The 13,838-nt window shown below is 40.2% G+C and overlaps 1 protein-coding gene across 1 annotated transcript in view; it reads left to right on the forward strand.

Annotated features, from left to right (window-relative positions):
• The window catches only part of NAV2 (neuron navigator 2), a gene marked incomplete in the record, with an annotated part of 642,501 nt that overhangs the window by 469,601 nt on the left and 159,062 nt on the right, over window positions 1–13,838 (forward strand). The window contains 3 exon segments of the mRNA XM_034769789.1: window positions 578–848; window positions 2,622–2,690; window positions 7,604–7,761. Of these exon segments, the coding sequence (XP_034625680.1) occupies window positions 578–848; window positions 2,622–2,690; window positions 7,604–7,761 (498 nt within the window).

The raw sequence follows: 13,838 nt of genomic DNA on the forward strand, positions 1-13,838 counted from the left end.
CAGGTCCTTATTGCCTTGTGAAAAGACCAGACTAGTAATTATCTAGTTTAAGAATAGCCACTAATATACACACTAATTCTATTTCTTAATTTGAGTATATTAGATTTTCATAATTGAAATAAATTAACTGACATATAATGAAATATATGTTTTCATATATAATGAAAACAATGCAATTCTGTATCACTGTGTGGCTTCTCCCCATCATGCACATTGAGGACTAGAACTTACAGCAAATCATTTGCAGCATGATGTTGCTACATTGCATTTGATTTTTGCATCTTAATTTTGGCTTAAAGGAATTCTTTATTAAAATGCACCAGCTCACAACATGTCTTTCATTTCTAATACATCCACTGCAATCACTGTAGGGGAGAAATAACTAATTTACTTTGTGGTTGATGCCCAATGTTAATCAACTGTGATACCAATTAGTTTTGCAGGGAGTCTGTCGTATCCTAAAGGAATTAAATTCAGGCAGTATTAGGAACAGCGTGAATGCTGAAATAAGCCATTGTACTGTAAGAAAAAACTAAACTGGTAGTTGACAAGTGACTTTTAAAAAATTGCCTTACAGAAATCAGGAATGGGAATCTAAAGGCCATTCTAGGACTTTTCTTCAGCTTGTCTCGGTATAAGCAGCAGCAGCAGCAGCAGCCACTGAAACAACATCCGCAGCACCATCCATCTCAGCAACCTCCACCAGTATCCCAGCAACCAGGGCCTCCATCCCAGTGTCCGGTCGGGGTGCAACAGCAACAGATGCCGGCTTCGCCCCAAACACAGTGCCAACAGCCCCAGCAAGCTGCACATCATCAATTAAAAGCACAACCAGAAATGCAGTCAAGGTGGGATGTTTTCTATATTTTTTTTCTGTTTTAAAGCATTTCAGAAACAAAAACAGCCTCTACAGTAGTTTCTCCTTAGAACAGAAGGTATTTAGCATCTCAGCTTATCAGAAGGTGAAAGCTGCATAGCAATCAATTTCACACCCCTGGAAGTCAAACTAGAAGCAATAATGAAGTTCTGTTGGTGGCAGCAATATTCATTTATACAGGGTTAAAATGCCTGCTACATGAGTAAGCAGGATTTAGTTGTTTTTTTTTTATTATTATTTTATTTTTTTTATTAAAGTGTGGTGGCTTTATTTCTTTTGCTTTATGCTAGTAAAGCATTTAATTAGGTGTACTTGTCAGGCAACAGCTCAGTCATTTACACAAAACCAAGGATGGTGGCCTAGAGGACACTAACAAGATTAAGTCTGGACTTTATATTAAATATATCTTTACAGGGATTCCACTAAGTGTGGTGATTTGTGTCTTATAGTTTTTTTATTTTAAGATCCTTGCTGAAGCGTTCGGCTAAAAATGAAAGAAATCTCCATTAAGAAATACCTTCACCATTACTGTTGGTTCAAATCCAGCCTAAGTTTATCCAAAAGTCATTACCCATCTGATAGCTGTTTCATGGCTTATAAGAAATGAGTTTGATGGTCTCACTCTGGTTGTCATTAGACAAATGTTCACATTACAACTGGCATCTTGTTGGCAATCCCTGAAGAGAGACCAGGCATTGAATGTACTGTGAGGATTGAGCTATCCTCTGATACTCAGAGATGGTCCTTTCAAGTTAGATTTCATGCACAATAGTGGAGACAGTGCCCATGCTGTATCTATTCTGTGTACTTCTGTCTATTGGACTACATACCCCTGTGAGGGCAATGGGATTCCTGACGGGAGTAAAGTGAGCAGGATTTAGCACCACTGAAGACATACTTGTACACCTCTTTTATCTCCTGTTCTAAATATATGGGCACTGATTTGTTTTCAGTGTAACACTGCAAATCAGTTTGTCATTTTAAATTTGAGTGCTACATCAAGGCTAGTTTCCAAATACCAAAAACACCACCAGAGGTATAAATCTTTAAGATGAGTCTGGCCAAGTGGGACAGTTGTCAAAGCTTCTTGCATTTTTGGCCTTTCAGCATAAACTGGCTTTCTTTTTATTTAACAAAGCAGGGATTTTTTTTTCTGTAATTGAACATAGCCATTTTTCTTAACAGCCATATGAAATCTCATAAGCTTCAGTGCAGAATAATTACTGTAAAATGAAGTTGAGCAACAAGAACTTGTTTCAGTGATCCTTTCCCAACACTTGAACATTGGTCTGGTGCCTGCAAAGTAGTTTATGAATTGAATTAAAATCAAAGTAATTTAAAAAAAATCAGTCAAAACCAAACATCTAACTTGAGGATTTGTATATTGGGAGAGTTGTGATGAACTGTAGCATGCATTAATGTTACCAATTCATTGGGTTTCTTCAGACCATTGTATATAATAAAAAGTTAGAAAGAAATTAATAATGAAACTTGACTTTGCAGTAACATACAAACCTGGTCAGTCTAGGCAAGTGCTGCACCTCAGTTCTGTATCTGAACCTAACACACATTATAGAGAATGAATAAAGTCTGAGGAGTTATGCTGGGGGAGAAGTTCTTTGTCATGTGAAACATATGGGAAAAACTCTCTGTTCTAAAATCATTGGCTCAGCTCAGTAGCGTTTTGTGAATGTTTCTTCTTTGCTCACTCTTTTTCTTCCGCTTTTTCTTTCCTGTCGTACAGTGCATCACCCAGGGACTCATCTCAAAGCAAAATCATCCGATTCACTCTCGGTCAGAAAAAGACTTCTAGGTTAGCACTTCTTCCTCTTCTGTGAAGCATGGATAACCCTCCTTGCAAGATTTCCAACTGCATGTTTAGGGTTCATCTATAAATTATTTGTCTGATGATTTGTAGCCAAGCATTTAGAATAGCTAAAATATACGCAGTATTAGAGACCATTCCCTTGTGTTCTCTTTAATACTGTGTATATTTGGTCAACTTTTCTTTTGTTAAATAGGAGAGAAGGTAGAGTCACTCAGGTTCACAATCATGCTGGAAGGACATAACGAGTGGGGTCCCACAGGGATCGGTTCTGGGTCCGGTTCTATTCAATATCTCCATCAATGATTTAGATAATGGCATAGAGAGTACACTTATAAGTTTGCGAACGATACCAAGCTGGGAGGGCTTGCAAATGATTTGGGGGACAGGATTAAAATTCAAAATGATCTGGACAAACTGGAGAAATGGTCTGAAGTAAATACGGTGAAATTCAATAAGAACAAATGCAAAGTACTCCACTTAGGAAGGAACAATCGGTTGCACACATACAAAATGGAAAATTATTGCCTAGGAAGGAGTGCTGCGGAGTCAACAGTGTAATGCTGTTGCAAAAAGAGCAAACATAATTCTGGGATGTATTAGCAGGGGTGTTGTAAGCAAGACACAAGAAGTAATTCTTCCGCTCTACTCCATGCTGATTAGGCCTCAACTGGAGTATTGTGTCCAGTGCTGGGTGCCACATTTCAGGAAGGATGCGGACAAATTGGAGAGAGTCCAGAGAAGAGCAACAAAAATGATTAAAGGTCTAGAAAACATGACCTATGAGGGAAGATTGAAAAAATTGGGGTTGTTTAGTCTGGAAAAGAGAAGACAGAGAGGGGACATAACAGTTTTCAAGTACATAAAAGGTTGTTACAAGGAGGAGGGGAAAAATTGTTTTCTTAACCTCTGAGGATAGGACAAGAAGCAATGGGCTTAAATTGCAGCAAGGGAGGTTTAGGTTGGACATTAGGAAAAACTTCCTGACTGTCAGGGTGGTTGAGCTCTGGAATAAATTGCCTAGGGAGCAGGGCCGGCTCCCAGGTTTTTGCCGCCCCAAGCAGCCCACCCGCCCCCAAAGCCGCGATCGTGATCTTCGGCGGGAGGTCCTTCGCTCCGAGCAGGAGTGAGGGACCCACTGCCGAATTGCCGGCGAAGAACCGGATGTGCCGCCCCTTTCCGGTGTGGCTGCCCCAAGCACCTGCTTGGTAAGCTGGTGCCTGGAGTTGGCCCTGCTAGGGAGGCTGTGGAATCTCCATCACTGGAGATTTTTAAGAACAGGTTAGACAAACACCTGTCAGGGGTGGCCTAGATAATACTTAGTCCTGCCATGAGTGTAGGGGACTGGATTAGATGACCTCTCCAGGTCCCTTCCAGTCTTATGATTCTATGTTGGCAAGAAAATAATGGACCTTGGTCATTCTTGTGAGCTTTTCATTTTGAAAAGGGAAAGTTTGAAAAGTTAAGATTCACACAATTTCTGTACCAGTTATTCTTTTCATTTCTACACTGTTGAAATTACTAATGTCAGGTCTAGTTTTTTCTTGGGTAATAAAAAGTGGAACTTAGTCAAGTGTGTCAGATGAGACAAAACAACAGAGTAGATCTATATCTCATCACTGGTCCTGGACTCCCTAGTGCCCTGTAGCAGAGAACAGCTCATCTCCATGAAAATGAGTAATAGGTGTTTCTGTCCATTTTGGCCTTAATCATAACTTGACTTGAATGCCAACCCCTATGAGCACCTCACAGCAGCACTTAAAAGGTCTGCTCTAATCATTATTAATATCTTTGGTATTAATCATGGACTTTCTTGTGATTGGTATTACGCTTGATATTATTATGCTGTCATATGTACTTAATTAGGAATTCCACTGTAGTTCTGCATTAACTAGTGTAGTTTATTTGACATTTTTACTCCTCTTGTGCACTAACCAGTAAATTGTATCCCTTTCTGTAATGTGGAAATGTAACCGCATTACTCCTGTCCTATAATTTGGATTCACTTCCCCCACATCTTGTATTTTATTTGGTGAAGGGAAGGTCTAGGCATCTGAAAGATGCTTTGTGCTAGAACCCGTACTCTGAATCACCTTTTAAGCCTTGTTGATTCTCCTACTCTGTTTCCCTCCTAACACTAACTTGACACCTGAGACGCATCAGGTTCACCCTCAGGCATGGTTACAGTCACATATTAGCTAGCTAAAGGGGCTGAAGAGAAATAACCGAGAGTGTTCTCTTAACTTTGTACCTGATCTCTGCTAACAAGAAGCCAGCAGGTCTATCCTGAAACTAGATTTTTCCCTACAAAGGTTATGGCTACAGAGCTTACAGCTGTAGAGTTGCCATAGCCAAAGTAGCTACATACACTTCCAAAGTGTCCTGGGCAAGTAAAAAGATATGTGCTTAAAACAAAATTAATCAGATAAACACACATCAGGAATCTGATGAAGGATAAGTGCTTTGACAATATATCTTCTTCCTAAGTGTTTTATTCTTACATGTATTTTCTATTTTATACATATTTATATAACTAGCAATTACAATGATGACTGAATTGACAACCTGTGCTCTCCTCTGCTGGTCAGTGTGTCTGGGCTGTCCCCTTCACTTTTCTGAGCAAACCATTTTGGTCCAAATCTTTACAGCACTATTGAGGACTGTTTAGGAAGAATAACTTTTTCTCATCCACTAATCCTATCAGGAAAAAAAAAAAAAAAAAGAGTAGGGAACAAATTCTAAAATAGTCCAGTAGCTCTATTGTGGGGGTTAAAACATACTAGGTAACAATGTGGAGTCTCTTTAGAACAGACTGTCAAGTGATGTGGCCTGAAGGCTCTTCCTGCCTGCAAAAGACTGAATTCAACATCTATTAAATAGTATGGGCTCTGCATGAGCTCTCTTGCCCTGCCAACTTCAAGGAAAACATCAAAAATGGGACCGAGAGCCCTAAGCGTTCATGTTTCCCATCTTTTCTCCCCACCACCTTCTGCCTCTTCATTTGTAGCCTTTTTTTCAATAGATAAAGTATTTCAGGGTGTTCTAAGTTTAATTTGTTTTTGATCAATTCCATATATAATTTTGTAGCATCCTTTAGTGTTGAAACTGGCTGAGGTTCTTCATATACAGTTGAGAACTTAAGGCGGTTGTCTGGGATACAACAAAGTAAACCTCAAAACCCATAATGTTGTGTGCCAGAGGCTGTGGTAATGTGAATTTATAAATACAATATTTTTGTTTTTAGTGGTGCCCATATATTTTGTCCTCCTCTGAGCTTTGGAAGCATGTGCATGCATGTGTTAACATTTATGCTTTTCCCTTTTTTATTTTTTCATTTCCCTTTCACTAATCTCTGAAGAGTTGGTTGATTTTTGAAACCAGTGTTAAAGCCCCTCTCCCGACTTTCCAGCGCTAATGGTGCTATAGATGTAACAATGATTTTGCACATTGCATCCCCCATGGCAGTATTCCCTGTGTAAAGTTTTACTACACTCTGATAATAAGGGCTTCTGGATTAGGCTCTTTGGTGGTACACTTCATTTAGGTCACAGTGATTTTATAGACAATTTTTTTTTTTTTTTTTACTTATGCTGAAAACAATAAAGGTTGAGTAGCTCATGTCTTTCAATCTTGCCACCATACATGACGTGTGCAGATTCTGGCTTTTAGCCTCAAAAATGAAGATGTCACACTACTTTTCAAGGTACTCAAAAGTCTCAACAATTCTCTACAGGTATGTACTTTGAGGGCATTATTTCATATTTTGTTGTATTTCATTTATTTAGATTCATAAAAGTGTGCTGTACATATATTAAAACTATGATTTTCAAGGGTGCCTCATCTGAAGGAATGAGAAGCCCATATCTTATTCAAATTCACTGGGAGTTGGTCATCATCCTACTCTATAACCCCAATTTCCTCTCCCCAGAAAAAGCCTGATAAAGCAGATAAAGCTTGCAAGCCTGGGCTCTGCTGGATCAAAAGGGAGATGCGTTCCAATGAGGACCCTTCATTGCCAAAACATGACTATCTGCATCCTACAGTTTAACCCAGGGGGCTGTTCAGTTCCTCAAGCTCCTCAGCTGATTCCACTGCTGTGCTACTACATGGGGAGAGTAGTGGTTTCCGAGGCAGCCAGAACTCAAACCTTAGAAGGTTTTGTAGATCCAAAAATAAACAATATTAACCTTCCATTGAAAGTCAGTTGGTAGCCAGTTCAGTTCCCAAAGCACAAATATAATGTGCTCCCTACAGAGAAATGCCGGTTGTTAAGCAACAGCCACATTTTGCCCCATTGTCTGTTTCTGAATTGGATTGTAGTCCTGTGTAGAATGAATTTCAGCAATCTAGTTTAGGAACATAAAGCCAAATTGTGACACCAATTTTACAGCAGCATAAATCCATTGAATTCACTGGAGTTGCTTCTTGTTTACACTGGCATAAGGGAGAGGAGAATAAGACCAAGGGCTACAGCACTGAAGAAAAATGATTGAGGACCTGATTCTGCGACCTTTACTTAGATTGAGTAGTACTTCTAGTAGTCCCATTGAAACCAGACTACTTGCCACGTACAGTACTAATCAACTTAAATAAGGATGTCAGAACTGGGTTCTGAATATTTTAAATCTGAAAATCGCATCTTAGAATAGTACAATATCCAGTTCAAGGGGTTTTCATGATGTAAAGCAATTCAAACTACTACTGTAGTCACTGTTATGTATATTTTTATCCAGGATATTTTGTGGTGGCTTGGTTAAATTCCTTACAAAACCCACAAAATTCTCTTGCCTTGCTCCCTTTATTCTCGGATTACGCATGGTTTTCAGTTGTCTTTTCCTCTTCCAAATTGTTGTGGTTTTTCTTATGAGTACTTTGTCCTGTTTTCTTATTTTTCTTAACAGACTTCCAGGTCCCACCACGAGGGTATCTGCTGCAGGCAGCGAAACCAAAACTCGTGGGTCTATCAGTGCCAACAACCGGCGCAGCCAGAGCTTTAACAACTACGACAAATCCAAACCTGTTAATCCACAACCACCTCCATCAAATAGCAATGAAAAAGGTAGGTGCCATGAATCTTTTGTACTTCCTCAGATCTGCTTTGCTTTGGTTTTGTTCAGTGGAAATGGACTATGACTGGAGCTCCAGAACAGATGGAAACATCTTTCTGATATGTGGTCTTTTGCAAGTACAGGGTCAGATTCTAGGGCCCATGCATAGCTTTCACTCAATCCTTCTGTAGCACACTTCCACTGAAACCAACAGCAGTTCTTCTAGTAACGATTTAATAAAAACTGTGTCTGAGATCCTTTTCCCACTAAAGTTGGTAGGGTCTTTTGCTGTCAACTTCAGTGGAAATAGATAAAGTCACTGGGGTGTGGCTGATAGGTATTTAACAAGAAGAGGTGACAAAAAAAAATGTGCCAGAAGGAAATACACTTGAATGAGTAAGTGGCAATCTCATGTATGCACAGGCATTTTTAAAACAAGACTGGGGAAAAGTTTGAGAGAACCTGCATTTGAGACCTTCCCTCCCCAAAATTTGTTTGTTTTCCTTTTAAAACAGTCCCACTGCTAGAGATGTGCCGCTCTTTTTCCTATGGCCCTCTATGATTCCATGCTTGCAAACTTGTCTTCAGGCCTGAGATAAAACTGATTGAATTCAATGGGAATCTTTATATTGACTTCAGTGAGCTCTGGATCAGGCATTCTTCAGTGCATGCTGCATAGATGAGGATTTCTGTTAGCAGTATGTTTTGACTTTGCTGTACATCTTCATTGTTCCTAGCCTCCTACAGTACTTTGTCATCTTTTTTTTCTGGATAAATTATCTTTCAAAATAATTCCAGCCACCACTCCTTTATTTTTCTCGTTGACAGGCATCTCTAAGCTATCACAACATTTAACACTCATGCTCGATATCCCATTGTATTACTTCTGAGCTTGCTGTATACATAATAGAGAAAAAACATAATGCAAGGAGGCTCTCTCAGTGGTGTTAAACTTAAACTAGATAACAGAACAGTTTAGTACTAAATATGACTGTAGTGATTCACATCAGGCATTATGTTTCAGCATGAATTTAAATATATTCCTCAGACTGAGGAACTGTAAATAAGTGTGCCTTTTATTTAACGACTGTATGATACAGCTTTTGCTTTATAGATCAATACTAGTTTTAGGTAGGAAAGAAATATGTTCCTTCCTGTTCTTGAAGGTATTGATTTTTTTTTTCCCCTCTCCTGCTGCTACAATTCCATCTCTCCTATTTGGTTCTTCACTAATCTTCCTGCTATGTATCTTCCCACTGTGTCAGTTTTATTTTCATCTCGATCCCTGCAGCCTTTTACAAGAGGGAGAGCAGAGGTTCATGTTGATACGATCTACAGCTCTGCTTCCTCCCGCGAACTTTTTCCCTAAAGAAGGAGCTGAATGAGCTTCACTGATTTAGAATGTTTATAAATTTGGGGAGGGGGAAGTTATGGTATTTTTAGATTTACTATTTTCTTTGCATTCACTGAAATAATTTATCAATTGTTCAGTCACAAAAAACTCAATTTCCTATGTTGTAACTAATTCCTTACAGACCACTGCAATATCAATACTATCAAGACATCATCTTACTGCTACTAATTGTGCTATCCAAGCTCCTACATGCTCAGGTTCATCTAATAAGAGCAGACAGCAAGTTAATAGCTCTTGGACTAAGGACTCATGGGCAACAATTATGACCTCATTTAGGCTTGGTCTACACCTAAAACTTAGGTCAACCTAGCCACATTGCTCAGAGCTATGCAACGTAATTTGGTTGACTTAACCCCCACTGTAGATGCAGCTAGGTTGATGGAAGAATTCTGTCAACCGAGCTACTGCCTCTCGGATAGGTGGATTATTAAATTGACAGAAAAACTCCTTCCATCTATGTAGGAAGCATCTTCAATACAGTGGCACAGCTGAAGCTCCATAGCTATGCTGCTATACTGTAGACATACCATTATATAGGAATTAGACCCCATTAATCAGAAGGGGCAGAATTGGGACCATAGTTTCAATCTGTAGCTGTGCCAGTGATTCTCTGTGCCCTTGGGCTGGTCATTAGAAGACATACTTTCTAAATGGTAACTGTTTTAGGTGCCTCAATTTTGGGGTGCCGTTGTGATGATAAGGGGATGTCTCAAGCCCAACAAGGGAATAAAAGTCTTGTTTGCTGTTACAACATTAAACAGTTAAATGTGGTCCAGAGTTTCATATCAGTTTATTGCTGGCTTACTCCCACTGAACCAACCACCAATAAAAATCTTTGTAACCTTTTCTTAAAGACACAGAAGAAGAAAAACAAACAGTTTAAAGCATTTGAAGTGTAAAGTATTAAGTGAGGCTTTCATTTTAACAGTATTCCTTATTCCCTTTAGCTGTATAAATTCTTTTATAGGGAAATCTGTTTGACAGTCTTTTAGATGGTATTAAATGTCCTCTTGAGCAGGAAAAACAAAGTTTAGCTGAGATGGTTTGGAGCTACTGCTCTTCTTGGAGTCCAATCCTGCTTACTTTAAGACAAAACGCACACAAAAGGGTAGAGAAAAGAAAGAGAGTAAATGCAGCTCCTGATCTTTGGTGCTGATTTTCATTTGTAACTTTGCTGCTGGAAAAACACAGGCCAAGCACATGGACTTATCAGCCACTCTGAGTCCTGGCATTAAGCTGTTTATGATGTTGCTTTTAGCTGCCTTTCTGGTTGCAGGCTCACAGCAGTTTTGCTAAGGTGGAGTTGTCTTGGCTGACTTAGTCAGACTCTTATTATACAGAAGGCAGCAAGAGAAAGTTAGGACGGAGAAGAAATAAGGTGAGGAATGAGAATAACACATGAGGGAGGGAGCCCAATTTTCAGGTTCTGTTCATTATTTAGCCTCAGCTGGTGGAGGTGGTAATGCCATTTGGTTTGCACACTCTGGCTCGTTCTGGTTAAGGTGTCTTTCAGGATGAGGACAACAAAGGTCCCAGAAGATGGAGGAGATGGTAGCCATACTTGTAAAGTTTGCTCCCTCCAGTTCATGTGTCCCTCTGCTCCCATTGGTGACCCAATGATAAGCAGTGCCCAAGAAGTGGTAGCAACCTCATCATATTAAAATTAACCAATCAAAACACATTTTAGTACTTTCAGCTATAAACATTTCTCACATTTCTAAATGTTTTATCTCGTTGTCATGACAACCTGGACTTTACCAGGAGCCTTGCAGATGCCTTACCAGTTTTTTTTTAAACTTACAATCCAGTTTGTACCAGTCTATTTGTCTCCAACTTCTGCTGATTTTTATAAACAATTTTATGTAGTAGCTGGAGTTGGACTTTTGTTACCTTAGACAGCCTAGAGCCAACTCTGCACAGCATTTCAAGTTGGGCATCCAAAACTCAGGGCTGCTTTTCAGAATATGGTTGTTAACCTCTCTGTGTTGGTCCAATAAAAGCTATTACCTCACCCACCTTGTCTCTCTAATCTTCCTATGTTTCAGTTTCCCTATTCATAAAATGGGGATGATAATTCTTCACTACCTCACAGGGATGCATTCCCTCCCTCAGTTTCTTCAGTTCAGCTTTCTTTCACACATACACTCTTGCCCTGTTCTCCCCGAGCTGTCCCCTTAGCCTCTCCCCTTCGCTGTCCCCTCTGTTCACTTCTTCCCATTTAGCTTATCCCTCCTAACTAAACCCACCAAAATAAAATAAAATAAAAAATATGGAACTAACATGATGTTTGCCACCACCACACTGTACATGCTTCTTGTGTGTTCTTCTCCTTCCCCTGCTCTGTGTCTGTCTTTTCTATTTAGATTGTAAGCTGTTTAGGGTAGAGACTGCCTAATAGATGTTGAAATCCTTAGCTACAAGGCATTGTGACGTATAATTCATTTATGATTTATTAAATTCTGATCGTGGAAGAAGGAAAATGTTGAACTGTTCCAAATGAGTCCTCCATATGTGAGCTTATTCTGCATAGCTTTTTTATTAGCTGATGAGTTAACTATTGTTGTTATCATAATTTATTTGTAATGCAAAAAGCACAAGAAGCCACAATCAAATTTGGGCCCCATTGTGCTAGGCCATGTGTGTGTGTGTGTGTGTATATATATAGTGATAAAGTTTCTCCTCTATCTTTGTGGGTCCTGCGCTTATTGGCGGATTTTCTTGCCTCAGAGATTCACCATGTGGGTTGGGGAAGAGCCCAGAGACCTTCCCCTCTGGAAGAACCCACAGTCCAGGTCAATTGGGAGGTTTGGGGGGAACCCAGGCCTGTCCTCTACTCCAGGTTCCAGCCCAGGGCCCTGTGGACTGCAGCTATCTATAGTGCCTCCTGTAACAGCTGCATGACAGCTACAACCCCCTGGGCTACTTCCCCATGGCCTCTTTCAAACACCTTTCTTATTCTCACCACAAAACCTTCCTCCTAGTGTCTGATAACGCTTGTGCTCCTCAGTCCTCCAGCAGCACACCCTCTTGCTCCCAGCTCCTCACACTCACACCACAAACTGAAGTGAGCTCCTTTTTAAAACCCAGGTGCTCTGATTAGCCTGCCTTAATTGATTCTAGAAGCTTCTTCTTAATTGGCTCCAGGTGTCCTAATTAGCCTGCCTGCCTTAACTGGTTTTAGCAGGTTCCTGAGTACTCTAGTGTAGCCCCTGCTCTGGTCATTCAGGGAACTGAAAACTAGTCATCCAGTGACCAGTATATTTGTCCTCTATCAGACTCCTGTACCCACTGGTCTGGGTCTGTCACAATATATATATAATATATAAAAAGAAAGAGACACCCAAGGAGCTCACAAAACAGATGGATGAACGAAGGTCAGGTCTAGAGGTCTGCCTTTTCTAGCCCAGAGACATGAGGCCTGGAGATAGCATTCTTGGTTCTGAAGGGAAGATTTAGATGATACCCTTCCCTCCATTCTCTCTTTGGATATTGTTAAATCAGCTCTGCTAGAGATTACATATCCCTGGTTCCCTAGGACTCATAAATTCTGAAGAACAAATTTTTACCTTTAGAATTAACCGAATTGGACCAAGAACCATATATTTTCTTGGTGTCCTAGGATAATACCCTGGGTTCCCTGCAAGGGATATTCAGTATAGCTACAAGGAATACAAGGAATGAAGTATTAACCTTCCTTTCACTCTCACTTCATATACTTGCCCCCCCGACTCTGAATCTATACTTCGCTTTGGCAACATAAATGGGGAGACTATATGGGTTGGTGAGAATTTCCCCATTGCATGAAAAGAATAGAGCCAATATAAGGGTCCCAGTTCTGCTCCTCCCCCTGTTACACTGGGCATTCCAGAGAAGATGGGGATGGGAGCAAGCTCGTAATATAGAGCAACCTATAGCAGCCCAGGTAAACCTCCAGGGCTGCACTACTATGTTTTAGGCTCTGCTCCAGTCCCAATGCAGGCAGCATATGGACTACATAAAGATGGCATAAAGCTGCCTTTGCCTGCCGTCCACCAGACCCACACCTTCGGTTCTGTCTTTCTCAGGAGCTACTGCACAGAATCTGCCCCACTGGTTTTCTTTTGAATGGCCTGATTCCAATTTACACTGAGGCCCCTCTATACTGCTCTAGCCTTATAAAGTGCCTTAAAGTTAATGGAAATGTAATTTGCCATCATTTTATGGCCTCTTTACACTGCTCTGAGTGTGTAAAGGGGTCATGGGGTAAATGAGAATAAAACCTCAAGTGACTCTCCTTTCTCTTTTGATTATGGTTATGAGATAGCATTCTTTGAGAAAACAAATTGCCCTTCCTCTTTGTAACTATGCACACACATGCACACCCTTCTCAAGCTATCAAGGTTGGGGGACATTTGTGTAAGAGTCCCTTGCTAAAGTATTAGTAGTGTAGCACTGGCATGGAATACAATGTCATAACTGTTAAAATCGAACCACATTCCAAATGTAAAGGTTAATAAAACATGTACATTATAAACAGAGCCTTAATTTTGTTTTTAACTCCTTAGTTGTTCACTGTGCTGATACTCCCTAGTACCATTCAGGCTAGGGTGGCAGTTTAGTTCTAGGGCAGGAGCTCTCACAATGCATTCAGGTCTAAGTTAGGGTTACCATACGTCCTCTTTTTCCCGGACATGT

Source organism: Trachemys scripta, chromosome 4 (genome assembly GCF_013100865.1).
Source record: "Trachemys scripta elegans isolate TJP31775 chromosome 4, CAS_Tse_1.0, whole genome shotgun sequence".
Classification (NCBI taxonomy): Eukaryota; Metazoa; Chordata; order Testudines; family Emydidae; genus Trachemys; species Trachemys scripta.